The sequence below is a fragment of the Equus caballus genome, chromosome 2 (genome assembly GCF_041296265.1).
Source record: "Equus caballus isolate H_3958 breed thoroughbred chromosome 2, TB-T2T, whole genome shotgun sequence".
NCBI classification, from domain to species: Eukaryota; Metazoa; Chordata; class Mammalia; order Perissodactyla; family Equidae; genus Equus; species Equus caballus.
The window spans coordinates 47,558,948-47,586,402 of NC_091685.1; the positions used below are offsets into that span (position 1 = coordinate 47,558,948).

Genomic DNA, 27,455 nt, shown 5'->3' on the forward strand with positions numbered 1-27,455 from the left:
GGATCACACACAGTGACCTTGAACAGTGAGGACCCCAGCATAACACACAGCCTTGGGGTCCGGGGGGTGGGCGAGGGAGCTCGTCTGACTGTGAAGTGGGAGCGTGGGGAACAGGGGCCAGCGGGGAGCGTCCAGGGCTATTTGGCTATGACCCCAGTGAGGCCGTGCAGGCCTAGGGTGGGCAGAGTGGGAATGACTGGGAGTTGAGGGGTCCTCAGGCCAGGAGAGGGGCCGCCAGGTTGCGGCCATGTGCACAGGGGCAGCTGTCCTAAACAGAGACCGCAGGACGCCACTCACTGCTTTTGAACAGACAGGAACAGGCTCTGGGCAGGGAAATGCCCCACCCGAGGCCCCGGGGCGGCCTTGGCATCTGTCTCCCTGCCCTGTGCCCTGTGCGCTCCCGCCGGGTGCCCACGTCATCAAGGCCCTGGGAGTAGCCTCGGCTGGCCCTCAGAGGGCTTCCTGCACTGCCCACCAGGCTTCCAGGAGACAGGGCCAGAGGTCACACCCAGGCCCACCCTGCCTTCATGGGTGAGCGCCCCTGCCCTGCCCTGGTAGCCCCGGGCAGGTGCCCAGAACCGAGTAGGGCTGGAGGAATCGTGCGCGTGCCCACCCCTGTGGATCAGCTGCGGGACACGGCTGTGCTGTCCAGGAGGCACGGCCCCCAGTCTCTGTCCCCAGGGCCAGACGGCACGGGAGGGCACCTGCGGCGCCGTCTCCAGCAGGGACTGTAAGAGGAGATGGCTTCTAAAGTCCTTCCCCTCCAAGTTCCTCCTTCACCTGAGGCCTCCCAGGCCTCCTCCTCGGAAGGTCCAAGCTGCTGCTCAGTCCACCTGCCGGGCCAGAGAGCAGGGCTCACCAGATTCCCAGGGGGTCGCAGAGTGGGCGGCCAGGAGCCCGTTCGCGCCCCTTCTGGGGCCAGGGCCTCATGCTCTCCGACTGTGGGACCCCCAGGCCTGGGAGGGGGTGGGAGGGGGCCCTGGGGTGCGAGGGCAGCACGGGTGGAGAGGAGATTCCAAGGAACCTGCTGGCCTCCACCCGGGAGCAGCTGCCCGTGGTCCCCGCCCACCCTCAGCACCGAGACGGAGGCCACTCCTTCCTCCCTCTGTTTGTTCAAGAACATTTCTGTGCCCTCCTGGCACGGGGGACACAGCAGGACCCATCATAAGTGCCACACTGTGTGGCTCACGTTCAAGGGAGCAGACAGAAGACCCCCCCCCTGGTGACCATGAACGCTGTCAGCAGGACGGGCCTGTGAGGACACTGCAAGCAGGGCGGGAACTCGGGTGATATTCAACTGGGTCCTTAGGGCAGTCCTGGAGAGACGGTGTGGAGGCGTCCCCATGCGTGCCAGGTTCAGACCCAGGACTTCATCCTCCAGGTGCTGGGGAGCCCACGAAGGTGCTGGAGCAGAAGACTGGGAGCAGGGAGTGAAGGGCTCGGCACCATCAGGAGGCGGTGGGGCAGGCCTGTGCTGACCCGTGAGGACGGACATCTCCACACGTGCCCAAGTCAAACCTGCCGCCCGCACAACGGGGGAAGACCGGAGGCACCTCACAGGCCCCCTGAGCGCTGGCCTTGGGCGGCACCTTTGGGCAGGTCACCCATCTCTCAGTTCACCAAGGAGCATGTAGTGGGACGGGAAGCTCCTGACTGCCGGCCTCCCACTTCTCTGCCCCAGCTGATCACTGCTCCGGGAGGAGCCCCGAGGCACACTCGGTCTGGGGGAGCCCCCGCCTGCGCACATGCAGCCCCAGGCTGCAGTCGCCTCCCGACTCTCATGCTAAGACAAGGACGGCCAGGGCCTGCGGCAGCGTCGCAGCCTCAACCTGAGACTAAAGGACCCGGTCTCCTCCCTCCAGCTCATGGCACGTGCGCCCTGGGGCGGCCAGAGGAGCTGCCGCCCTTGGCCGCTACCAGTCTCTGAGAATCAGGACAAGTTCACAAAACGCGGATTCAGAAGCGAACCGGTGCGGAGGCTGAAGCAGAGCAGCATGGAGCCCGGCCCGGACAGGCGCTCGCGGATCCCAGGGGCACTGCCGCCAGCCCTGCCAGCCACACGCATTCCTGCTGCTGACAGCCGCTCCGACTTCGAGGTTCCTCACTCACCCCCCAGGTCCCCCGGGGACTGGCTGCAGCGGGCGCTGGGAGCAGACGAGAGACGCCATCCAGACCCGGCCCCCGGTCTTGTCACCGGAGTCCACGAAGAAACGCTTCAGCTGCTAAGGCGCTTGATGCCCCTGCGGTCTGAGGCCTTCGCCACCCCAGCAAATCCTGAACGCGCTCAACATCCCAAGGGCCCACCTGGAGGGGGAGCCACGGCGAGCCCTGGGCTGGCCAGGAGGACACCCCCAGGCCCCACACCTGCCAGCACTGCACACATAGGTCCTGAGGCCTCTTACAGCCCAGGGAGGTGAGTACCGCTATCCTGCCATTTGGCAGATGAGGAAACTGAGGCCCGTGGGCGGCAAGGACCTGCCCCAGGGCACACCTGCCGCAGAGAGGCAGCAGCCCTGGCCCCCATTAGGAGGTTGCTGTGACGAGGAGAGTGGCACTGTGGGAAGGCATCTCCAGGGAACCTCCAGAACACCCCCTCCCAGGCCAGCCACGCTCCCCACAGCCCCATCCAAACACCGGCACCAGACACACGCTGCTCCACTGGGCAGGAGTGAGGGAGCATGTGGACAGCCCGTGCTGGCCACGCTCGCTGCCCCTGCCCAGCGGTGGCCCTGCTCAGGTCTCCCTCTCAGGCCCTCCCTGGCCTTGCCTGGTGCCCACAGGTCCTCACTCTTCTGGGACCCCCCCACCCTACAGGGGCCCCAGACTTGTCCACCCTCTCTCCCTCCCTCCAGACCCACAGGAGGCTGGAAGGATAGCCCCTCATCCTAGCCTCTTGGCTGGATGGAGCCCTCCCTCTCCTTCTCCAGTGCAAAGCACCCTCCTCCAGGAAGCCCTCCTAGATTACCTCTTTCTTAGGCCCTTAGTGTCCAGCCCTTAGTTACCAACCAGCTCAGCCCAGGATGATGGCCCCACCCAGATGGGGAGCCCTCCCCCACCCCCAGCAGTGGACAAAGCCATTAGGGTACAGAAGTGAAACCAGATACACCTGGGATTTGCCCTGTGCCTGCTTTGGACCAGGCACAGCCTCTGTGAGCTTTGATTTCTTAGCTCTGCCACATGCACAGTGTTTCCCTCCTCAGCCCCCAGGCTCCCTTGAGGCCCTCACAGAGCCCCAGAGCTGGCTCTGCTCCTGGCAGACACACCATTCTGCCAGGAATCGGCCTCCCTATCTCCGGCCAGCACAGGGCACACTGGCCCTGGCCACGGACAGAACCCCTGGCCACCTGCCCGTGCCCTGAAGTCGCCCGACATCACTTCCCAGACCGGCCCAAGCCCCAGGTCCAGGCCCTGCACTCAACCCCTTGTCCTGACCCCTAACGAGCCCCTGATGGGCAGCGGGTAGAGGCTGCCACCGGCCTTCCCACCCTTGGCTCTGGGCCTCTGCCCATGGGGCTGGCGGGAGTCCAAGCACAGCGCAGCCTCAGCTCTCTTCTGGGGGCGCCATCTGGGGCCCCCACCTGCCTGCGCTAGGGTTCACCTTCCCTCCCTGGCTGCCCACCCCGCACCCACTCATACCTCCAGGGCCCGGGGCCGCCATTGAGTGGATGCAGTGAGGTGCGCTCTGGGCCTCCGAGCCGCCGGCAGCTGGTGGGAAAACCTGTTCTCCAGGTTTGTTGCCAGTGAGGCCACACCCTAACGGTCCTGCCCCTTTGCCCCGTGCTGGGAGTTGCAGGGAAAGGGAGAAAGAGGCCACTCTGGCCCATGCCTGGGGCCAGACCTGCAGCGCATGGCTCACTCCCTCCCCAGAACAGGAGCCACTCCCCACAAAAGGCAGCAGCGCTCACCTCTGCTCCATACCTCCGGGGCACCTGCCCAGTCAGAGCCCCAGGCCCAGCACCCAGGAGTGTGGCATCCGGACACACAGCCTTCTCCAGCGCCCCTGCATTCCCCAGTCTCCTGCGTCCCCCAGCCCCTCGCCCCCAGGCTGGCATCTTGGCCTCACCGGCCCCTCTGCCATCCCTGGACCATGAGAAGCACCCTACTCCTTACACGATGGGACAGGTGCCCAGGGGATCCAGCGAAGGCGCTGCCTGGGAGCACCACACTCCAGTCCCAAGGCAGGGGGCACCCCACCCAGTGTCCAGCTGGCCGGGGAGGGGTCGCACAGTGACACCACCTCAGTTAAAATCAGGGGCTGGCAAGCTGACCCTGCTTGCTTTTCCCTCTCTCCTTCTCCAGACACCATCTTCCCAAGCGCATTCACGTGCCAGCAGCCACTCAAGCAGGAAGGCCGTGCCAGGGGAAGCCGGCCTCCCAGCAGAGGGACACAGACAAGCTGGCCAGCTGACCACTGGTTCACCCACTAGGCTGCTGGGTGGAGCTGGGTGGAAGGTGGGTGACCAGACGGGAGAGCGAAGTGTGCAGCAGGGCCACCGGCTGCTGGAACCGGGTTCAATGAAGGGCCAGAGCAAGTGTCCCAGAGGAGGAGGGACGTCAGACAGGACAATCCAACACACGAGGTTGTGAGAAAGTGAACAAATGCAGTGGGGTGAGTGCTGAGAGCCCGGCTCCTACTCACGGGGTGGTCTGTGCACCAGCGTAGGCATCGACCCAGAGCTGGTGAGAAACGCAGAATTCCACCCTGCCCCAGACCCACCCACCCACACCTGCATTCTGACAAGATCCAGGTGATGTGTGCACTGGCGCAGCAGGTTCCTGATAAATATCGGCTAATCACATCAGCATCTCCCATTCCATAGACAAGAAAACCGAGGCCCAGGGATGGGGATGGAATGCACGTGACGAAGGACCAGCTGAGGTCACAGCGGGTGAAGTCAGAGGCCAGCCCAGAAATGTTCCTCGTCAGCGTCGAAATGGCTCAGCCTCACCCATTTACAAATGGGGCAATTCCTTGCTGCAGGCCCAGGGGGTGGACATCAGGGCCCCACACTTGGTCTGGACCCTGGTCAGCCACCTCTGCCAGCGTGGGGGGCCACCTTCCCCGAAGTCCACACAGCTCTTCACCTCCTGCCAGAGGAGCCAGAGTTCGTCAGAAGACACGCAGCCACAGACACTGCCATCCGGGGCGCAAGGGAAGGGCGGCCAAAGGGAGGTGAGGGGGGACAAGGGACAGATGCCCCCTCCTCTGACCAGAGCCCTCATCCTGGCCCCACCCCAGAATCAGAACCGAGAAGATGGCAGCACACGTTGCCGGCTGCTTGACGGCCGCGGGGACAGGCAGAGATGATTGACAGGCAAGGACTTCCCTCTGAAACCCAAGGTCAGCCACACCCCTCCTCTCGGCCTGTCCCTCTCTCTACACTGATGCCCCGGAGGCGGTCAGTCTGCTCATCTTTGGTTCTGATCCAGGTTTGCAATTTGGGGTGAAACTCACTGCCTAATCCCCTGAAATTCTACCGCTAACCTGGTAGAACAGATGGGCCGGCGGCGCCACCTGCTGGACACTCTGGGGTCTGACCCCAAACTGAGTCTTCTTAGTAGGGGCCCTGGGGCCTGCAGCAATCCCAAACAACTCCCCCGACCGCCCAGGTGAGGAAGCTGAGGCAATCTGGACCCGAGTGGACCCCAGGCCCCACAGCCAGAGAACAACAGACAGGTGGTTACATTGTGTCTGGCCTTGCCCTGCCCAGGCGTGGGCTGCGCAGGTGAGGAAACAGGCCAGCAGGTGCAGCACCCCGCAGGGCCCAGCAAGTGAAGGATGTGCCCGGGCAGGCCCCAACCCTTGGGCTGAAGGAAGGAGCCAGGCAGTGACCCTGAGGAAGGGAACAAAACCTCCCTGAATCTGACTTGGCGCCTGGGGACACTGCATCTGTCTGTGCAAACCCACAGAACAGGGCATCTTTGGGGCCAGGAAGGAGCTGTGCGTTGGTTTCAGACGGTTAGATGAGAGTGGGACAGAAACTTGTGAAGGCCTCAGCGTCTCACACAGCCCACGCACAGGCCCTCACCAAAGGGTCCATCCACCCTGGGCTGACAACCGAAGCTGTGGGTGGCCTCTGCGTCCAGGAAACAGGGTACCCGGGCAGGGGCATGGCTCCAAAGGGCACGGGGGCTTCAATAGCAGGAGGGAGTGTGGGACCACCAGGTCATGCCCCTTCCCTCTAAGAGGTGCCTGCCTGCAGCTGGTGGGGCCCCCGATGAGCTCCAAGCCAGTCCCCACAGCCTGGCCACTGCCTGGCCCAGTGTCACTGGGCTGTGCCAGCCTGGGGATGTTCCCACAGCTGAGCCCTGGAGATGGGAGCAGAGGTGAGGCCAACAGCTGAGCCTGTCTGGCCCCATGCCTTCCTGGCCGATGGCAGTGTACCTGACAGCTTGTCCCCATGACCACTCACCACCAAGCAGCCAAATCAGCTTTCAGATCCAGAAATTCGTCTTGTCTTCCCCGTCCTCCATACCCGTCCCGACTCCCCACTGCCCTCCCACATGCTAGGTCCTTTCCCTTCCGGGACCCAAAGGCCGGGTCCACGTTCACACACACACCCCAGCACCCAGGCAGGCTGTCAACACCCAAGCCCGGGATGGGCTTTCAAGCAGGATTACTGAGGCACGCCGAAGCTCCCTGTGGCTGCAGGGCCGGGGTCTCGCCTCGCTCAGCACTCTGACGCAGACACCCATCAGCGCCCAGGGAACGGTCAAGCAAAGCTGGAGGGTCCCTGCAGCTCGTAAGAGCGCAGCGGGCAGACCACCCCCCGGGCCGCGGACCTTCTGGGGTCTAGGCTCGCCGGTACTGCGTGATGCTGGCGGGCAGCCGGACCTCTGACCTCAGTCTCCCCGTCCGCAGAGTGGGCCGGGGACGTGAGACCACAGCTGCCAAGGGACTGAGCTCGCGCAGCCCGCTCCGGACCGCGGATCGCAGAGCGCGGACAGCGAGGAGGTGGCCCCGCAAGCCACGCCCCGCCCCCGCCCGCAGGCCCCGCCCCCGCCCGCAGGCCCCGCCCCCGCCCGCAGGCCCCGCCCCCGCCCGCAGGCCCCGCCCCCCCGCGTGGGGCCCCGTCAGTCCCGCCCCGACGCCGCTCAGGCCCCGCCCCACCCCACCCAGACCCCGCCCCGCGCGCTGTGACGCTCAAGGTCTGCGCCGCACTCCGACCGGGCTCCGTCATCAAGCGCCGCCCGCGTGGCTGTGGCCGCCATGGCCGCTGTGGCTGTCGCGGCCGCCAGTCCCCCGGCGGTGGTTCGCGCGGCTCAGAAGGACGACTACTACCGCGGCGGGCTGCGGAGCGCGGCGGGCGGCGCCCTGCACAGCCTTGCGGGTGAGGGCGGGCGGGCCGGTGGACGGGGCGGGAGTGGGCCCGAGCGGGCGCCGCAGCTCCCCGCGGGTGAGCAGCCAAGTCCGCCAGCGTCCGAGAGCGCTGCGGGCCCTGAGTGACCGCGCGGCGCGGAGGGTGTCGCCCGTGGCCCTGCGCCCCGCGAGGTGGGGGGACGAGACCGCAGCCCCCGGGGCGGGCTCAGCCGAAGGGAGAAGCCGCTGGGTCGGGGTGGGGTGAGGCCCAGGTGTTGGAGGAGGCGCTCACAACAGATGGTTTATGAACGTATACAGACGCTGTCAATTACTCTGCCGCGCACCGTTCTCCGTGCTTTACAAACAGTAACCCACTTAATCCTGAAAACGTTCCTAGGAGGTAGGACCTGTTGTTACTCCCCTTCTTACAGATGGAAGATTGGGATTCCAGACAGGTCAGGTGACTCGCCTGAGGTCACAGCCAGCAAAGTGGGGAGCTGGAGTTTGACGCTGGACGGTGGTGTCAGCTGTGCTCTTAGTCACTTTACTACACCGTCTGTCCTTGGGGCCCTTTCGGGTCCTGGACGCGGAGGTGGCTCTCAGGAGACTCTCAGTGGCCCCGGCGGGGCAAGTGCAGATGGAACAGCGTGGGAAGCACGGGAGGCCAGGGGAGAGAGGAGAGTCTGGCTCAGAACAGTCTCAGCCTCGGGGAGGCTGGGCGGGGCCTTAGCGGGAAGAAGAGGGGAGGATTCTTCCTAATCCTTGCCACCCCCACCCCCACGGTAATAGCGCTGTTTTTCCTTTCAGGTGCGAAGAAGTGGCTGGAGTGGAGGAAAGAGATTGAGTTGCTGTCGGATGTAGCCTACTTTGGCCTCACCACGCTTGCAGGTAGCGCCCCCAGCAGGACCTTGGGACTGAGGGGCCCACAACACAGCCAAGCCCAGAGGACAGGAGGGGGCTGCCAGCAGTGTGAGAAGCTCCTGGTGGTGCTCCCCAGTGTCCCTGGAGCTGGCCCAGATGCAGCCTTAGGGAAGGAGGGGCCCCCAAGACCCTCCCCTAGAGGGGAAGCCAAGCCCTGAGCCCCAGCCCCGGCCTCTGGAAGCTCTGAAGTTCACCAGTCATGTCTGCGTTCTCCTCTCACTGTTTTTGTCCCTGGTGCTCTTTGTCCTGGACTTTGCCCACAGTGCCACTGGGACTGTCTTTCCATAACTGAACCCCATGACCCCCAGAGGGGCCCCGGCACTGACCCCTGTCACGGGACATGGGCAGCAACGCCCTGGTGGAGAGTTGTCCTTTACAGGAAAGGCCGGGACTCAGTAGAGAGCAAGACACAGTAAGGAGAGAAGGAATTGCTGGCAGGTCTGCCTCAGTCTCTTACATGCCCACCACCCCCCATCCCCGCTCCCTTGTCCCAGGCTACCAGACCCTCGGGGAGGAGTATGTCAGCATCATCCAGGTGGACCCATCCCAGAGCCGTGTGCCCTCAAGGCTGCGCCGCACTGTGCTGGTCACACTGCACACCGTCCTGCCCTACCTGCTGGACAAGGCGCTCCTCCACCTGGAGCATGAGCTGCAGGCCGACAGCGATGGCACCTGGTCCTCCCAGGGCAGCCTGGCACCTGGCGTGCGCAGCCGGTCAGGGACAAGGCGCTGGTTGCACCGGCACGTGGCCAACCTGACAGAGCAGCAGAAGAAGGCGCTCCTGCGGGCCACCTTGGTGCTCAGGCAGGGCCTCAGCTGCCTCCAGCGGCTCCACGTCGCCTGGTTCTATATCCATGGCGCCTTCTACCACCTGGCCAAGAGGCTCACCGGAGTCACCTATGTAAGTAGCAGGTGCTAACCACACTTGCTTAATCTTGGTTCTTCTGTGTGTAGTTGGCTCTTCCAGCCTGTATGGACTGTCACAGTCACAAGACTGGAGCCAAAATCCTTGAACTAAAAGACGTGGGTTTTGTTGGGTCACATTTTGCTAAAAGAACCAAGAAAGTCCAGTTTCTGCAAACCTTGAGGGTAGAGTGAGTCTGTCTGCCTCCAGGCAGCACATGTGGGCTGCCTCGCTGTCAGGCCCGGTGCTCTGCTCCTTATGCTGAGCATGGGCCTGTGACCCTGGGCTCCTGGGCCCCACACCTGCACCTTCTAGGCTGCCCTGACGGAGGGTCAGGTTTAGGGACGTCTTGCTGATGGTGACCCCACAGTGACCACGTGGGCCCTGTTGCTGCCAGCATCCCTGCCTGCCCCACTAGACAACCATTCACGCCTTCTCCCATCCTGGTTCTTAGCTGATGCTCTGGCTTCTAGATTTGCCCAGAAAGCCTCCCCTCAGGCCGCCTGCCCACCAGAGGGTCTCCAGGCTCTTTCCTGGGTCACTCTCAGCATCCCACCCACTTCCTCCACCCTCCTGGGCAGTGCTGTTCTGGGCACCTGTACCACCACCTCCTCTCAGATCCGTCTGTTCTTAACACGCTCAAGGGAGCTGACAGCTCATCACCACTAAGTATGGTAGGTGTCTGCTGAGCTGCTGTAACAAGGGGCTGGACCCACACGGGGTCGACCCAGACAGAGGGCTTTTCTCTTTGGCACCTGGGCCTCTGGCCAATCTGCTCTGGCTGGTCTGGCTGACCTGGCTGTCTCCATTCCTTGCCGAGGGAAGGGAGACAGGAAGTGGATGGCAACTGACTTTCTCTTCAAGGATGTGGCCAGAAGTTGCAGCCATCAGCAACTTCAGAGCTGGAACATGGTGTCACCAGGTGACGTAGTGTCGCCAGGTGGTCAGGTGCCTTGCTAAGAGTAGGGAGCTCGTGTTCCCATGACAGAGAAGCTGTTCGCAGCCTCTGCAGGCCAGGGTTCTCCTGCCATCACTGGGTCCTCCTCCCCTGCTTCTTTGCCAGTTCTTTTTTCTCAGAGATGTGGGTCCCTGGATGTCCCCACCCCACCCCCAAATCCTTACCTGCAGCCACAATGACCTGCAGGCTTGGAACTCTGAGGCCATCTTCCTGGCTCAGCACTTGACTCCTGTTAGGAGTGAGGCCTTGGGCTGTCCAGCAGCGTCCCCTGACTGCCTGCTCAGTGCTCAGATGCTGCAAGGTTCTCCTGTCCCCCTCATCCAGCCAAGAGGCCTTTGGTCACTCTCTGTCTCCACCTTGTGCCAAGAAGGCAGGGTTTGGCCTCATTTGATGGGCCCCCCAGTGCCAGGGGAGGCCTCGCCCCCAAGCTGGCCAGTGTTTTATGCCAGCTGATCGCATAACCGTCCCATTGGGATTGTTGGCAGCTCCACGTCCGCCGCCCACTTGCAGAGGACCTCAGGGCTCGCACAAGCTACAGGCTGCTGGGGCTCGTCTCCCTTCTGCACCTGGCGTTGTCCACAGGCCTGCAGCTGTATGGCTTCCGGCAGAGGCAGCGTGCCCGGAGGGAGTGGAAGCTGCACCGCAGCCTGTCGTACCGCAGGTACGTGGTGGGCCAAGGGTGCAGGGGGCACAGGCATGTGTGGGTTGTAGGGGGCTCTCAGCTCAGGTGTGCCCCTGCCTGTGGGGGCTGGGGGCAGCGGCTGGGGGCCAAGCACCCTGCGCTTAGCATTGCCGCTGGGACTCAGGCAGGCGTCACAAAGACTTTGAGGCTCGGTTCTGTCTGCCCCCTGACCCAGGAGCCACGTGGAAGAGAGGGCAGTTTCCAGAAACTCCCTGTGTACCCTGTGCCTGGAAGAACGCAGACATTCGACAGCCACGCCCTGTGGCCACCTGTTCTGCTGGGAGTGCATCACCCAGTGGTGCGACACCAAGGTGGGCACCGCCGGGACCAGCAGCTACGGGTCTAGGGGTGTGCAGGGTCCCCAAGTAGGGGTGCAGCCCCAGTGGCAGCAGCAGAACCAAGGAGCCTGCCTCTCAAACCTCCTCTTGTTTGGGGGTGGAGGGGTGGGCATCTTTTTAAAAGCTCCCAGCTAAGCCAGATATGGGGCCACATTTGGAATCAAGGTGGCTGATTATGCATGTCGAGGCTTTGCTGGAAGCAAGCTGGAGCAGCAGCCGGCGCCCATGAGGTTTCATTCCCAAAAGGCTGTGGTGGGCGAGTCTGCCCCCAGCACTTTGGAAGCCCTAGCCTGCCCGCACACATCGGGCCCCAGTCCTCCAGGCCAGGCCAGACCCTCCTCTCCAATTGGGCAGGCACCTGCCGTGACTGCCCTCTCAGGGGTCCCAGGACGCACAGCCACCAGCCCCAGCCTTTTGAGAGCTCAGGCTGTTGGGATCTACCAAGCCAGGTGACCAGAGCAAGGGACGCCAGGCCACTTCTTGCCTCTGCGCTGACTCCAGGGAGGGGGCCACTTCCTGGGCACCTACACGCCTCTGCAGTGAGCTCAGCCCCAGTCCAGCTTCTCCGGGATGGGGGGTGGGGCATGCAGGTGAGGCAGGTAAGGAGGGATGTGATGCTCATCTTGTTTCCTCACAGCGTTTCAAACGCTCTGGCCTGTTTCTTACCTCAGGACGTCCACCTCTGTGTGTTGGCCATGAGTCTTTGCTCAGGGCCCGTGTATGGGGCACACAGTGGCTGCAGCCTCCGAGCCCAGCTGGAGCTGATTTAGAACCAGCGCCTGTGAAATGCCCCCACTGCGAGGGTCTGTCACTGTGGGTCAGTGCAGCCTCCTCTTTTGGTTCCCCGGTCCCCGTTTTGTGGGATTCCCCCGGGAGCACAGGCGCTGCCTGCCCTAAGCGGCTGGCCCAGGTGGGGAGGCCTGGCAGGTGAGCACCGGCCTTCCCTTGGCCAGAGGGAACCTGACTGGTTTCAGCCCAACCGGTCCTTAGGGATGGGGCCGCCGGGCCTGATGCAACGGACAGAGGACACAGCATTTGCTCCCAGAAATTCGCAGGACGCTCGGGGTAGCCAGTCGTTCAATGGCTCTCTTGAGAACCCCCAAAGGGAGTCTGTGGAGCCCACGCACTCCTCTCAACACAGCTGTCAGTAGCGGCTGAGAGCCCTCACGGCCCTGAGTCACCGTGGGGACAGCCTGGCCATCTCCTCAGTTCACTGTTCCCTGCTTCGCTCCATGACCCAGGGTTAAGGCCTTCCCTGCAGGTTTGCAACTTCTGAACAGCAAGGCTGACTCTGTCTTACGTTGAACCAGACAGATGTCCATCCTGAGATACTGGAGTGCCAGTTGGGAGGGGGCCCGAGATGGCCTTACAGGAGACCCCAAGGGCTGTGGCAGGGGCTGTGCTGGTTGTGGCCTGTGTGACCTTGCTCTCCCCCCCACAAGGCGGAGTGTCCCCTCTGCAGGGAGAAGTTCCCTCCCCAGAAGCTCGTCTACCTGCGGCACTATCGCTGACCTGACAGAGCGGCCCGACGTCCTGACCGGCAGGAGGAAGACTTATTCTCAAGATTACCTTTACTTGTACAGAAACCACAGAATTCTCTAATTTATATTTCTTGTCATGAAGATACCATGCCAGTGGCTCAGGAGGACAGAGGCTAGGCCTGGCTGCAAAACGGCAGGCCCAGGGCCTTCAGGCGGGGTTGGCGGGGCTCCACCCAGCTCAGTGACCCCCGAGCCTGGGGACGCTGACGGCGAGACCCAGTTGGGGCAGCAGCTCAGCTGAGAGCCCCACACCCTGCTGTGGCACAACTTAGTCACTTCTCCAGGACTTCACTCTCTGCACGCGGTTTTATGTTCCCTCCATTTCCCAAACCACACAGGTGAGACCAACCTTTATTCAGGACAAACTTTATTCACTTCCATGATGAGAAACGATTCCACGTCAGGCGTATGGTAAGGGTGTGGCCTGAACAGGCGTGCTTAGAGCAGAGCACGGAGCAGTTTGCTTTTGATGGTGTGGTCAGTCCGCCAGCCCCAGTGACCCCGCAAACCTTGCCCTTGTCACCAGAGCCAGGCTGAGTGGCACAGGCACATCCACTCAGGAATAGAAAGAAACCAAGGACCCGTATCTCCACCTGAAATGTTTGGCACGCACCTTTTAACACATGTCAAGTTTGCTTCCCATTTTAGAAAAACGGAGTCTGCATCTTGGCCTTGCACAAAGGCAGAAAGGCCTCCAGCTCAGAGCTCCTGCTGGGGCAGAGCCAGCTTGAGTGACATGTGCTGCTAACACCTAAGCCACAAACACCACCCCTCAGGCTCCGCAGTCTCCCAGAGGCAGGGACACGGCTGCTTACCCCAGGTCACCGCTATGTCCAGCCTACTTCCTGCCACCTTTTTGTTATTTTGAGGTTTTTAAAACTGTATTTAATTTGTGCCAGAGACAGGACTTTGCCATAGGCATCCTTAAGAAACGAATTGCACGGAAGCATTAATACATTAAGAAGACCTTCAGGGGCCGCCCCGTGGCGTGGGGGTGAAGTTCAGCGTGCCCTGCTTTGGCAGCCCAGGTTCACGGGTTTGACTCCCAGGCATGGCACAGACCTACACTACTCGTCAGCCATGCTGTGGTGCGACCAGCATATAAAGTGGAGGAAGATTGGCACAGATGTTGGCTCAGGGCTAATCTTCCTCAAGCAAAAAAAAATAAAAGAATGCCTTCAGGGTGAACTGAAAATCAGATTTCCTAAGGGTAGTATAAAAATACCCTTGCCAGGCCCTCTGGTTGGGGTGTCACGTTCCCCTGCTGCAAGTGTCATAGCACAGGCTGCTGGCAAAGGCCTACGCAGGCCACTTCTCAGAGTTTGACTTAGTGGACACAGCTGTTCAGGAATAGGGATGGCTCTGTACTCCTCAGTTAATAAAGGTCAGCTGCCAGAGACAGGCCGCTGTGACCATGGGCCAGATTGAGAGCAGACCTGACAGGGAGGGGCCCCAAGAGAGGGCCTCGGTTCCTAAAATACTTTCCTTACACTCTGACCAAGCACACGCTATTTCCCAGCACATCTCAGGCCTGAGCATTTACTATGAAAACAGTACGAAAAATTTTTTAAATGTCTATAGAGTTTGAACACCTCAAATGCTGCCACATGGTCTGAAAGTACAGATTTGGGTCATCTAAATAAGAAGTTGAAGACACAGGGTCAGGTATACAAAAGGAATGGCCTCTCAAAAACAAGAGGAGCTCAATTTCCAATATGCAGAAATCGGCAAAAGAAAAGCCAGACAGTAAGCCTGTTCAATTCTAAAACCTTAAGACGAAGGAAAACTGCTCAGAGTGACGAGTCTGAACTGCCTGAAGACCTGGGAGGAAACACACTGGTTCGTACTTCAGCATCTGTGCCCCAGTGACAACCATGGTCATGTTTGATGTCTGTTCTCTTGCCGTTGGTAAAAACAGCTCACCACCAGAGAGCCAGCACGTCTCGGGCTGGGCTTGCCTTTGTGCAGCGAGCTGAGTGCTTTAGATAAAGACTACACGAGAAAGGGGACACTGTCTTTAATAAAGTTGGAATTAAAAAGTCACTTAGTAAAATGTTTACGAGTATTTCTTTTTATCACATCAAAAAAGTTGACATGCAGGTCAGAGTTGTGTTTCTCCGTAGAAAGTGAAAAACCGCGTGTTAAAACCCACAGAACTGGTCTGCTCTTACCAGTGTCTCTGTAAATGGGCAGCTGCATGGGAACAAATGTCAATTAATCAAAACAGAACCCTACGTATCAAAGAAATGTGTCAAAATAATCTCAAACAATCAAAATATAATATATATTTATAATTCCAGCCCCTCAAAAGCAATCACGGTAGTTAAGAACAGAGTTTTGAGTCATTATGATAGAGGCCAACTTTAAACATCTCTAGTGAGATGAAATGGGGAAACTGGCATTCGAACCCAGAGTCACTAGGAGTCACCCTCAGGTGCTGAGCTCCTCCACGCACGCAGCAGCAGATGAGCGTCATCCTCCAGGCGGGCAGGGAGACCAGGAGCATCCTTGGGGAGGCGGTGGCTGGGGTGCAACCCCGTTGCGGGCTCGCTCCGTGGTCACACAATGCTGTGCCCACCCGCCCTCCCAGAGCCCCCGCCCGCCCATCTGCCCGGCCTGCAGTTTACTAGCATTCCATCCATTTCAACACTTCAACGTCACTGAAAAATAAATCAATGCAATTTGGTTTAAATGCCGGTTTCTTCAAAAACCTGATATTTCCGTTACAAATAATTGAAGCTCCTTTTTAAAAAGAAAATTTGACTCCCTTGTAACCAACTACTTTATGTGAAGAAGGCATTGTTACAATGGCTCAAAACCGTCCTTGGACTCTGCATGGCGGGTCCAGCCCAGCATCTAACTCGAGAAGGTCTTGCCCACGTCCTCCTTGCCCTTGTACGTCCTCTTGCCGTGCGTGAACGGGATGTACCGGTACTTGATCATGTGCTGGGGACAAAGAGACTCGAGTTATTTCAGAACAGCCTTCCGAGGAGCCACCTTTTCTCCAAATCGGAATCCCCATCTTCTACGCATCAGGCAATGAAACTAGGACTCCAACAACAAGCTTCTAGTCCCTCATAGACACAGCAAGCCCCCTCAGCCCAGCTGAGCCAGCAGAGCTCCACTGGAATTCCGTAACCCCTCACGTGCAGGAAGGGCTACAGCTCCTGGGCTGGGGACCCAGGACGGGAGGCACATGGCCCCTGCTGATGACATACCCTGGGGGAGGGAGGGGGCGAAGCTGCACTATCATGTCTGCCCAGACCTGTGTGAGGGCAACGTCGGCATAACACCGTCGTTGTCTGGCACATCCTTGGCTCTGACTCAGGACAACGTGCCAGTGAAGACAGGACTGCAGACCTGAGGGCACAACCAGGGGCCTTTCCCTCCCTGCACCCAGAGAGCTGCCTGCCAAGGGCCCGCTCACTCGACAGCTGGACTGCGGGACAGATTTGTGCTGGGGGACCTTGGCGGGCAGCAGGGCACCGGGCACCGTATCCCCGTCAGACTGCACGGAGCTTCATGAGGCTCCATGTGCACCCAGAGCAGACTGTGCACTGCCCTCCCACGTCAGACCTGAGCGTGGCTCTCCTCTCAGCGCCACAGTAAGAGGGCAGCTCAGGGCAGCACGTCTCAGTGCTTACCTTTATTTGCCTCTTCATTGTGATACAGAAAAGCATGATGAAGTACATCACCAGGATGGGCCAGAACACTGGGACGTTGAAAGCCTCAAAGAAGGTACAGACCATGGCCACGAGGATGCCCTTGGTCGCTGCGTGCCTTGGAGAAAGGAGAGAAGGTCAGCCAGCACCGGGCCCCTGGCACTTGGGCCCACGAGGAGAGTGCACATCTCTACTGGGGGGCTGTGGTGGCACTGCGTGTTTTATGTATGACGGCTACGTGTCACCACAAGTACAGCACTCTTTGTCCCTTAAAAGCTCAAAGCTTTCTTCTAAAATTACAAGTATAAAGTGCCAGTGAAGAGGTGCTGATGCCACTCAGGCCACTGGCTCGGGGACGACTCAGATACACAGTACGTCTCAAGGCTCATGTATGCTGCCTAGGCCGCTGGCTGCAATAAACCCCAGTCCCTGAGCCTCACGCTGGAGTCCCATGCACCCAGCAGGCAGTCCCCCTCGTGGCTGTGCAGTGTTCTAAGGAGAACCAGGCGGCACCCAGGCAGTCTGGCCTCAGGGCCAGCCTATCAGGCTCCTGGCCCTCCTTAGAATCCTCCTGGGCTCTCCCTTTCCTAGAGCACAAAGGCCAACTTCCTTGGAGGGCTGGCAGGGCCCCTCCTCACCTGCTTTCTGCTCCCCCTCCCCAGCACTTCCCACCCGCTCCACGGGTTGGCTGAGCACCTGCCACATCCCACACAGTGCCAGGGATGCCAAGTAAAGGTGTGGCGGCTTGCTCCCTTCAGGGTTTTGATCCAAGAAATGCAGGACAGATGGGGTCACAGAGCCGGTTTCTCCGACAGTGTGGCGTCACTTGTCCACCTGTCACACTCATCCTCGGTGCAACGTCACCACCTCTATGAGTGCTGGGGGATAAGCCAGCCCCCGTCCCAGCGTGCGGCACTTCCAATGACAGCAGATGTGCTGAAGGCTGCGCCTGCCCTGGAGGAGACCTAGCCCCGCGTGCATGCAGACTCCTGCCTCTGCTCAGGTCTCCCTCAAGAACTGAGCGGGGGGAAAGCTGGTCCACCTCTGCCAGAGACCAGAAGGGGCCCTGAGAGCAGAGCAGCACGGAGACCAGCTAGTCTACGGAGGGAGGCAGACCCTGGCGGTGCAGCCTGCCCTCCTGAGGCCCAAGTCTGTGACATACCCAGGATCCTCTGTCCTGGAAACAGCCCCTTTTTTTGCTAGCTTCAGAGCGCGCTGGTGTTAACCTGCAGCCAAGAGAAGCCACTGGGCGGTGGCTCTCCTACAGAGGGCCCGTGACCCAGCTCCATGCCCGGCGAGCACAGCACTCGTGTTTTGGGTGAATGAATGTTAAAAACAAAGACCACAAAACTCTCATTTCTTTAAGTATCTAAGCTACTAGCTAACTAGAACAAAGGTTGTCTGTTCTCAGTCCTGTTAACCACACCTGAGGACAAGCAGCTTTCTCAACTACCTTTAGGAATTAACTCACCAAAATTTAAACTCTGGGAGCCTGCGAATGAAGGGCCGGAACTCCTCATTCTGTTTGGTTGGTAACGAGGGGCCGTCATCTGAAAGGCAGAGCAGCGATCTGAGACAAAGCACGGGACTCACCTTTTTATTTCCATCACATTTGTTAAGTTTTTCCCTAAAGCTTTTGAACTAGCATGCCTATGATATGAAATACAGATTTATATCATTTAACCAAAAATAAAATGGGGATCTCTGGCCGATTTAGAAATCAATTCATCACTTTAGAAGATTCATATTAGAATTTCTTTTTAAAAAGTTGTTCTATATATTTTGAATGATTGCATAAAAACTGAACTACACGCCAATTTATAGGAACATGTCAACTGGCCAACATAAAGGCACATAAAGAAAAGGAGGAGGAATGTTTACAAAACGGGATGTGTGCAGGACTGTAGGTGCTCTTGAGAGACTGGACTTGTGGGAACAGACGCTCCCCTCCCTCCGCTCCCCTACAGGCAGGTTCCCGCCCCAGGCATGGATGGAGGAACGAGTCCCACAGAAAGGGTCTCAGTTATTTTCTAATCCCCCTAAATGGCAACATTAAATGAAAGGGTTGTGTCTCCTTTAATATTTTTATTAAATACTGTATAGAGAAAAATCATAGGCTCCTGGTCACAATTTGAAAACAGTCTTGAGAAAGCGTCCAGCACTCAGAAAGTGTGTCCCTCCCCCGGCAGGGAGCCACATCGGGTTTTCCAACAGTGTGACAGATGTGTTGGAACAGTGACTTACCGCTGTGCCCCGGCCCCCTATCCCAGTTGGCCAGTAAACATGGCCTCCCCACCTGGCCCAGTATGGCCAGGAGCAGCGAGGGCCAAGAACATTTCAAACCGTCATCCTGGGAAACAGAGAGTGCACCCTCAGCGGCCCGGCTGGGCGTCAGGGTCAGCCAAGCCGGCTGCCCATGAGAAGGGACCTAACCAGTGCGTTCAGAGATGACCAAAGACAGGCTGCTTAGGAAGGAGCGAGTCTGAGGGCAGAGTCAGACAGTCCAAGTGCATATCCCTGCTCCTAGGCACCCTGCCGTGTGGCCCTGGGCAGGTTACAGAACCCTGCGTGCCTCAGTTTCCTTATCTGCAGAATGGGGCAACAGAAGGTCTGCTGACCCCCCATGCTTGTTTGGAGGGATTAGTGAGTCATTCTACAAACAGAGTCATCCTCATCACCAAAGCTCTAAGTGCACTTTAAACCCCAAGAGAAGAATCTCAGAAGTTTGGATTTCAAATGTTTCTAGAGAAAATGGAGCAATCCTGTGAAGTATACAAAATAACAATTCTCCCCAAACAGAGTACAGTGGACAATCTCTACTCTACCTGAATCTTCCATCAAGGAAGGATCCACTTTCGGAGAAAGGAAAGCTATGAAAAGGTTTAGGTGGTAGATCCCCAAGGCGTAGGTCACGATGTACCAGCCCTGGAAGAGGAGGAGACACAGGGTCAGTGGCGCGCTGCAGCCCTCTGCCACTCAAGCCAATTCCTACTTTGAAATGGACTCAAAATCGCACACAACTGGGGCCGCCCGTGGCTCAGTGGTTAAGTTTGCACCCTGTGCTGCGGCGGCCCAGGGTTTCACTGGTTCAGATCCTGGTGCAGACAGGGCACTGCTCGTCAAGCCACACTGAGGCAGCATCCCACATGCCACAACTGGAAGGACCCACAACTAAAAATACACAACTATGTACCAGGGGGCTTTGGGAGAAAAAGGAAAAACAAAATCTTTAAAAAAAAAAAAAATCACACAATTTACTTACAGTATGAAAGTTATAACAAGTGACAGAGGACAGTGATGTGCATGATGACAGTTTATCTCAAATTACTTTGTGGGTCCTGATAGTGAACAAGCCAGGGCCCAAACAGCAAACTTCACCAAGGGTCCAGTTGGATGCACAAAATACCTGAGGCCACCAGCTCCCCACCAGGAATGCAACAGAAAAGAAGGGTTTTCTCAAAGCCACAGACCCATGCTGCACCACAAGGCTCCTTACACACCGAGTGGGTGTGGCCCAGGCACTGAGGGATGCTGGTGTGCACACCTGATCCAGAAGCCCTGCCTTAAGCCAACAGCCACCTGACCCGGTATATAGGATCTGAACCATCGCTTGAGACGTGCTGGCGGTAATCCCTCTAGTGGGCAACGCCCATCACCGCACACTTTGTCAGGAGGGTCAACGATCAATGCCCAGGAGAGATCCAGAGCCAGAAAACGAGGCAATCAAGAAGGAGGTTAAAAACACGTTTGGAGCCAGACCTTCCTCAGGAGATGCAAAGAAGCGGGAATACCTACAGCTTGTAGAACACACTTGTTGAAAGTGCAATACACTTTCTTACAACTAAATTCACTTAAAAGCAGCAAGTTTATCCAATTAGAACCAGATTGCAGGGGCCAGCACCGTGGCCGAGTAGTTAAGTTCGCGTGCTCCACTTCGGCAGCCCAGGGTTTCACTGGTTCAGATCCTGGGCACAGACATGGCACTGCTCATCAGGCCATGCTGAGGCGGCGTCCCACCTGACACAACTAGAAGGACCCACAACTAAAAATATACAACTATGTACCAGGGGGCTTTGGGGAGAAAAAGGAAAAAATTTTTTTAAATCTTAAAAAATAAAAAAACCCAGACTGCATTGTGTTATCAATTTTAAAAGCCTAAAATCTTCATACGAACAAGATGAAATCTTTCTGCCTTAAAAATTTTCAAGTCAGACAACTCAAAACTAGATATGACACGTTAAATAGTTTAATGTTTACACAGCTTCCTGTCACAGGGCCAAGCCGAAGAGATGCCAAATTAGGTATAAATTTGGTTTAGAACACAGTAAACTAACCGGTGCAAAATGCACCCCCACCCCTCCCTAAAGTCCCTGAATCAAGGTTTCTAGGTCATTCTTTCCATTAGAGAATGGACCATGTCCAATTAGAAAAACGAATTGCAGTAAATTCCACATTAACTGCAAGCGTCCTGCACAGATCAACTGGCTACAACAGACAGAGTGACCCGCTGCCTTCACACTGAACCCACGTTAGGGTCATCTGCAGGGACTCGGCATAAAAAATAACATCCAGGAACACGTGTGTACATTTAGTTTAAGTGAGAACTTCCCACAGCACAGGACACATCACAGTCTCCAGTAAATAAACGTGTCCACCTATGGACCCATGTCCTACTTAGTCTGGGGAACTATCTGGAAGGAAGGCGCCTGCTTTAGATGAGGAAACCTCTCTCCTGACTCCGAAGAAACCACACTGGGCAAGGCCTCTACCTTACCTTCCTCTGAACATAAGGAAAGATTAAATGACCTCCTCCCAAGTCTACAGAGAATTCGCATTTAGGAGCCAGGTGGTCACTAAAGAATAAACAACATCAAAGGTTAAGCCTGAGAGGACGTCACCTGACCTTGAGAAAAGCCCTTCAAAACCACCTCCGGTCCCTAGGTCTCGCACTCAACTCAACCACCTGCTGCCCCCTCAGGACGCCAACATCGCTCCTGGCACCCAGGGAACGAGGTGGCTGGTCCAGAGGTAATTTTGGGGAGTCCTGAGGCAGGGTTGGGGTGCCAGAGGGTCCACTGCTGACTTCACCAGACACGGGCTGACATCAAGCCTGTCCTGGGACCTCTAGCTAGAGGATTTGATGGGCTTCGGATGAACTGTAAACAATCCCATTTTAAAAGACAGTCTTTGAAATTTTTCTTACATTTGGTGCTTAACTGAAAAGCAATCATTAGAGAGCATTTCTTTCTCCATGAACCCTCCTAATCCAGAGATAGGAAAAAAACCAGCATCCCAAGTAACAGCACGCCTCGCCTCCGGCCGGCACCCACCTGCAGCAGGTAGACTCGGACCATGTAGACGAAGCTCAGACCCAGCGTCGCCGCCCAGCGCACAGCCGTGTAAGGCGTAGACCTGTCGAGCCAGGACTGATAGATCTGCAAGACAGAGTGCACACGCGTCACGCAGACCCTGCCACTCCAGCGCACAGGACACTTCCTGTGACCACCTGCTTCGGATCCTAAGTTGCTGGCCCAAAGCAGTGACTGCGATTAACCCAAGAGTGATGGGCAGTAATTCCGGAGGCAGGCCCATCCGTTAAGCAAACCATCGCAGAACACTCTCATGGCACAGAGCCCTGCAGCACCAGCCAAAGGGGGTCACTGCTGGGAGACCTGACTTCAACCCAAGAGCGACTAGACTGAGAAGGAGGACTGTGCACACCTTAGAGTCGCCGTCCTACACACGGGACTCAGCCCACAAGTCCCATCCCAAAGCCCTCCCCAGTGGAGCAGGTCCCAGCCCTGCCCAGCAGCCCCTCGCCGGCCCCCAGCTCTGCCCTCAGGCCGGCTGGCCACAGCCTGACCTCCAACAGCGTGGAGGTTTCGCGTGGTGGGCACCAAGGCAGCTGCGCAGTGTGCTGTAGGAGTCCTCAGTTTTACACGTATGCGTATGCGTGTGTGTGTGTGTGTGTGTGTAATCATGTACACATACATGCTGTCTAATTTTAATTTTGAAATTGTTTTAGTTTTTAAATTTTAATCATGAAAAATTCACCCATTCATCAAATATGGAGCCCACACACACCGAACACCCGGCTTTAAGAATTATCAAGTTTTCCAAATGCTATTTTTTAATTTTAAAAATTGATACATTCTTGATTGTGAGCCAAAATATCAGTATATACAACTTTTCACTGAATTGGACTTCTTCCTCTAAGACTGAAATTCAGACACACACTGTGTGAATATTGTCTCAAGCACAGTGGCCACTGCAGGCCTCCTCAGAGCCCACAGATACGGTCCATCGATGGTGTGCAGATCTGGGCAAAGGGGGATGTACAGGCCTGCCAGGCCGAGTGGATGTGGACGTGGGCAGCCAGGAGAGGGAAGGGCAAGAGCAGCACAGGGGCTGGCGCCATATCTGTACTGCCCAGGAACTAAGAATGGTTCTCACATTTTTAAAGGTGGTTGGGAAAAAAAACAGAAAACACATCTGGCAGAGACCAGATCCAGCCCCCAAGGCCTAAACCACTCACTATCTGGTCCTTTACAGAAGGGTCTCCGAGGGTGGAAACGTGAGGCTGGGGCAAGGTGTCATCCACTCCCTATCGGGAACACGGCACACCTACAGCCCACAGGAAAATGGCCGGCTCAACAGTTTCTTGTTCAAATATTTACACAGTTCATCTATAAAAAACCAACCTGTCCAAGTCTTGTGAAAAATCTGTACACCACAGAAGGTTTCCCATGGACGGAATCTCCAATACTGTCCCCTTCAGACATTCTGTAACTGAGAAACACACAAAATACTTTTAAATTAAATAAAAAGCATTCAAGGATTTGATCATTTTGCTCTATTTCTGCCAATGCTATCAAGCAGGTTTTTTCAGTATTCACTGTTTCGTCCGCACCATTTCTTTCTCCTGTGCGTCTTTACCATGTTGTCCAAGAAAAACAAACTAGTGACACGCTTTAGTGGAGAGCAGATGGCATGTGACATGCAAAGCAGCACTGGGTGGGCTTTCACTTCTGCTAATGTCACCTGGACCACACTCCCCCCACTGGTCTCCAGGAGCCGCCTGTGCTGACCATTGAGTCCTGTGGGCATGGTTTCACATCCACCTCCCAGGGCTGGCCCACAGCATGGGCCGCTGCACCCACGCCTCCGCAGCGCCCCACACTCGCCTCTCTCCAGCACCTCCTCCTGGCCATTCCTCAGGCTCCCCTCAGCACCCCTCGGCTCCAGGCCCTGCCCTGGTCTCTGTCCAGGCTGCTCTCCACGGTGCCAGCGGCCAGCTGTGCACCTCCTGGTCCTCTCAGGCACAGGTCTTCCACTCCACAAACAAGAAAACGTCACCTACGATCCTCAGCCGGCCCACTGGGTGTCCCAGTTCCTTATCTGTAAGTGGGTAATCCTATCTGCTCCTGACTGTTTCAACATGTGCTGGGATCCCGTGAGGAATCAGCCTGTGAGAACCAGATAACCAAGTGAAGCAGCAGCATCCCCTGACTTTACAAAAGAGGATCCAGTCTCAAGGAGTTTAAGCCGCTTGCCCACGGTCAGGAGCAGCTGTGCTCCTGAGCAGCCAGAGCCCAGCCTGATCTCAGCTCCTCCAACAGCGCACGCTGCCACCCGAACCTCAGGACAAGAAGGATCCGGAGTACTGAGGCGTTTGCTGTCCCTCAGCTGGAGAAGATGCCAGGGGTAGAGCTGACTGCTGCCCCCGAACCTGTGGACAGCACTTCCCCATCCAGTACCACAGCAGGGCTGCGGAACAGAAGCGGACTCTGGCTCCGAGTCTGTGTCCAAGGCCCCTGAGCTGCTTGGCCACGCAGCCTCAGTTTCCTCATCTGGAAAACAGCCCTTCCCAGTCAGACAGAAAAGCGAGGCTCACGACAGCTCAAGCTGCCCGGGCATCCGTCTGTTCACGGTGGGGCTACAACCTGGACCCATACCTGCCGGGGCGCACCCCTCACCCACGCCCTCACTAGAGCACCCAGAACACCCTCTCTTTAAAGCGGAGTCATCAGGCTCAGGCCCTGACCTGAATCTCAAGTGAAAAACTTTCCAGTTACAACTTAGATATGAAAATAACCCCGAGCAGTCGCACTATGCCACATCAAGTTTGCGTAAAAAGTGTAACAGTGACTCCGTGACAGCACTTCCTGGAGCTGTCGCGTGGACGGGGCAGAGCCCAGGAAGCGTGGAGGAGGGACCCAGAACTGCCCTTTGCTCTCATGGGAGACGCGTAAACGAGACACCAGCTGAACTGAACACAGGGATCACGGCCCCGCACCCTCCCTGTCTTCTCAGGACACGCATGCTTACACTCACCAGGGAGAATTCCACGTTTCCAAGGGGCTGAATTAGAACTCATTACCTGGGATGGCCGGCCACCCTATTTAGGCCACAGCCGGACCAGCAGAAAGCTACATCAGTCACATTCCTTATCCTACGGTTCCTTACAAATTTTCCCTTGCTTTATTTTTATGACCTGTTTACCATTAAAACGCTTCTACTTGAACTGAGACGATAAGAGTCACATTAAGGAGAAAATACCTGGCTATCCCTTCCAAGGATGTGCTCTAAGAAAAAGACTGCTTACAACCGCTCATTCTCTCCCCTGAACATGTGGAAAATCTTCCAAAAACACACTGTTGAATATCTGACAAACAGCCCACGTATTAAAACACGGCTCGACGTCTTTATTAAACGCACCATCCATAATAACGTTAAGAACGTGAACTTTGGAGTCAGAGCTTGCTTTCAGAGTCCAGTTGTCACTTTCTAGTGGTATGACCTGGGCAACCATCCCAGCACACCTCAGCTCAAGGTGTGAAAGGTGGGCAACAGCACCTGAGTGCCCCCGAATGGCCTCCCGCCTGGCATTAACGGCCAGCCACGCCAGCACACAGCACCCGGCACCCAGCCTGGCCCTCAAACATGTCAGACCTGTTCTTAGATTAGGGCGGCCCTCACACCAGCTGCTCTGTCTGCAGTCCTCTCTCTGCTCAGCGTAAGGCCACCTCTTCAGAGAGGCCCTGCATGACTGTCAAACTGACCACTCAGTCTCTCGGTCGCATCACCTTGTTTATTTTGTGTAACATTCATTTTCTGATTTCTTTCTGGTTTACTTCTCTATTTCCTCCTACTAGAATGCAAGCTCCTTCAAGAGGGAAACTTTCTGGTCTCCTGCCGGGCCCTACCGCCTAACGGGCCTGTTAGGTAGCAGGCCGGAGTAAATGAGCTGTTGGACTTAAGTGCTTTATGCTCAGTCACAAAGAAAACAAAGGAAAGGAAGAAAAAAACATTCCAAGCAGAGCCCGTGAGTATCATGCCTGAAACCGCAGCAAGACTCCCCACGTGCCTAGTTCTGAGTCGTTCCTCGCACCCGTTGCTGGAGGTGGCCACCACTCCCCAAATAGTAAGAGGCTTCCATCCTTCTGCCCCCGCGGCTCATCGACGCCTGGTCCCACGGCCTTCCGTTCAGCGCCCCTGCCCTCATCCCGCGGGTTCCCCGCAGGGCACGTCCACACGCTTCCAGCCCCCGGTGCTGTCCCCTGGCCGACGCGCCTCCAGACCTCATCCACTCCCCGGGAGGCCGCATCCCGGCCGGGCCCCTCCCTCCTCCGGCCGGGCCGTCTCAGATGTCCCCACCTGGCTGGGCACACTGCCCCGACCGCGGTCACCTCTGCACTCAGGGGGCCTGGGGACCCCTTATTCACGGGGGGCCTACCAAGGGAAAGACCAAGCCAGCCGAGGACAACGCGCCTCGGGGAAACTTGGGGGCTACCCGGCCACGGCTGCCCGGAGCCCAGAGCAGGTGCAGGGAGGGCGGCTCGGGCGGCCGAACCGGCGTGGCCCGCGGTCGCGGCCCGGGGACTCCCGCGGTCCCACCTCGGTCCGCACCATTACCGAGCAGCTCGACCCCTCAGCACGGCGCTCCCACGAGACCCGGCGGACCGCCTCGCCACGGGCGGGGACACAGCACCGGGGCGGGCACCGAGCCCCCAGGACAGGCGGGCGGGCGGGGCAGGCCGGTCAACGCCGCGACCCCGGGGACCCGCCCGGCCCCGCCTATCCCAGTGCGCCGCCCGCCCGCCGCCCCGGCCGCACCCCCGCCCGCCGCACCTCGCGGCTCCGCTGCGGCCGAGCGCGGGCTCCGGAGGGCCGCGAAAAGGAGGACGCGGGCAGGCGGCCGCGCCGGCGCTTTTCTTGGTCCGGGAACGGGCAGCGAGCACTTCCGCTCCGTCTTGCGCGGCACCGCCTCCGGGGCCTCCAAGATGGCCGCCGGGGCGGGGCCGAGAGCCTCCAACCATTTCCGCTTCCGGCGCGGGCGCCCAGCTGTTGGCGGGGCTGTCCTCTCGTCGGAAGGGACGTAAGCGGCGGAAATACGCCATGCCGCGCAGGCGCAGGCGCGTCCTCTGGCTCCGGGCCCGGATAGTTCCGCTCCAGAGATTGTCATCGCCCAGGGCCTGGGCCCGCGGCCACGCCCCCTCGCTACCAATGGAGCCAATGGAGGAAGACTTTGCTGGTTGCCAAGAGAAACCTGTAGCGGCAAGATGGCAGCCGCCAGCGAGAGGAGCCCGAACTCCCGCCAGCCGCGCCGGGTTCCCCCGGGCCGGCCGCCGCGGGACGGTAACGGCTGCAGCCCCGGGCCGGGCCACGGGCAGGCCTCCATCGGGGTGGGAGGGAGGCATGCAGGGTTTTGGCGGTAGCTGCGCGCCCTCGGCCCCGCATCTTCACGTTAGGAATTCCAATTCCCGGAGCCGGGGCCAGAACCCGCACCCCTGATCCCAGCGGGGCTCCCACGCGCGCCTCCCCGAGCCCCAGGCGGCACCCCTGGAGCCTTCGTCGCCCCCGATCCTGGGAGGGGCGTGCCTCCGTGTGTCCTGGTGCCCTGCGAGGTGGGCAGAGGTCCTGGGCCCAAACTAGAAGAACCAGCCCGGCCTGGAGACACAGCCAGTTATATAAGACCCGATCCCGGCCGTAGGTATCAGGGCGGGCGCAGGACCACGCCTCCCGACGTCCTGGGCGCGTGGTTCGGAAGGAGGTTTGATAGGAGCTGTTCATAGAATCAAAGAAATAGAACCGCGGGGAACTCAGTCCACGCGGTATCTGCAGGTAGAACCTCACCCTGATTTATGGC

At 58.2% G+C, this 27,455-nt stretch overlaps 4 protein-coding genes across 21 annotated transcripts in view; 2 read left to right on the top strand and 2 right to left on the bottom strand.

Annotated features, from left to right (window-relative positions):
• The window catches only part of PLCH2 (phospholipase C eta 2), an 83,077-nt gene extending 79,319 nt beyond the window's left edge, over positions 1-3,758 (bottom strand). Inside the window, exon 1 of one of the 2 annotated variants that reach the window (XM_023627461.2) lies at positions 3,637-3,758. The gene's annotated coding sequence lies outside the window, so the exon portion shown is untranslated. The remainder of the gene's footprint in view (positions 1-3,636) is intronic. The other variant, XM_070254772.1, reaches the window with a different exon arrangement.
• Positions 3,759-7,119: 3,361 nt separating this feature from the next.
• On the top strand, positions 7,120-14,687 carry PEX10 (peroxisomal biogenesis factor 10). Its single transcript, XM_023627679.2, has 6 exons — positions 7,120-7,331; positions 8,108-8,188; positions 8,716-9,122; positions 10,569-10,744; positions 10,941-11,076; positions 12,546-14,687. The coding sequence occupies exons 1-6, from the start codon at positions 7,211-7,213 to the stop codon at positions 12,612-12,614; spliced, it is 990 nt and encodes a 329-aa protein (XP_023483447.1). The 5' UTR covers positions 7,120-7,210; the 3' UTR covers positions 12,615-14,687.
• A 219-nt stretch (positions 14,688-14,906) lies between these two features.
• RER1 (retention in endoplasmic reticulum sorting receptor 1) lies at positions 14,907-26,414 on the bottom strand. 3 transcript variants are annotated; one of them, XM_070254891.1, is made up of 7 exons: positions 26,216-26,414; positions 23,008-23,095; positions 21,637-21,741; positions 19,132-19,231; positions 17,778-17,856; positions 16,289-16,424; positions 14,907-15,590 (listed from the first exon to the last, which is right to left on the bottom strand). In XM_070254891.1, exons 2-7 carry the CDS (start codon positions 23,086-23,088, stop codon positions 15,501-15,503), a joined length of 591 nt encoding a protein of 196 aa, XP_070110992.1. In that variant the 5' UTR covers positions 23,089-23,095; positions 26,216-26,414; the 3' UTR covers positions 14,907-15,500. The 3 variants fall into 3 exon arrangements, with proteins under 3 accessions (XP_070110992.1, XP_070110983.1, XP_070111001.1); XM_070254882.1 differs by having other exon boundaries at positions 26,222-26,396; XM_070254900.1 differs by lacking the exon at positions 26,216-26,414 and adding an exon at positions 25,674-25,809.
• A 248-nt stretch (positions 26,415-26,662) lies between these two features.
• The window catches only part of MORN1 (MORN repeat containing 1), a 61,385-nt gene continuing 60,592 nt past the window's right edge, over positions 26,663-27,455 (top strand). For 6 of the 15 annotated variants that reach the window (XM_023627611.2, XM_070254844.1, XM_070254846.1 and 3 more), the window contains exon 1: positions 26,726-26,944. In XM_023627611.2, the coding sequence (XP_023483379.1) occupies positions 26,869-26,944 (76 nt within the window). In that variant the 5' untranslated portion in view covers positions 26,726-26,868. Of the gene's footprint in view, positions 27,431-27,455 lie in introns of all 15 variants that reach the window. The other 9 variants (XM_070254838.1, XM_014737700.3, XM_070254860.1 and 6 more) reach the window with 7 other exon arrangements.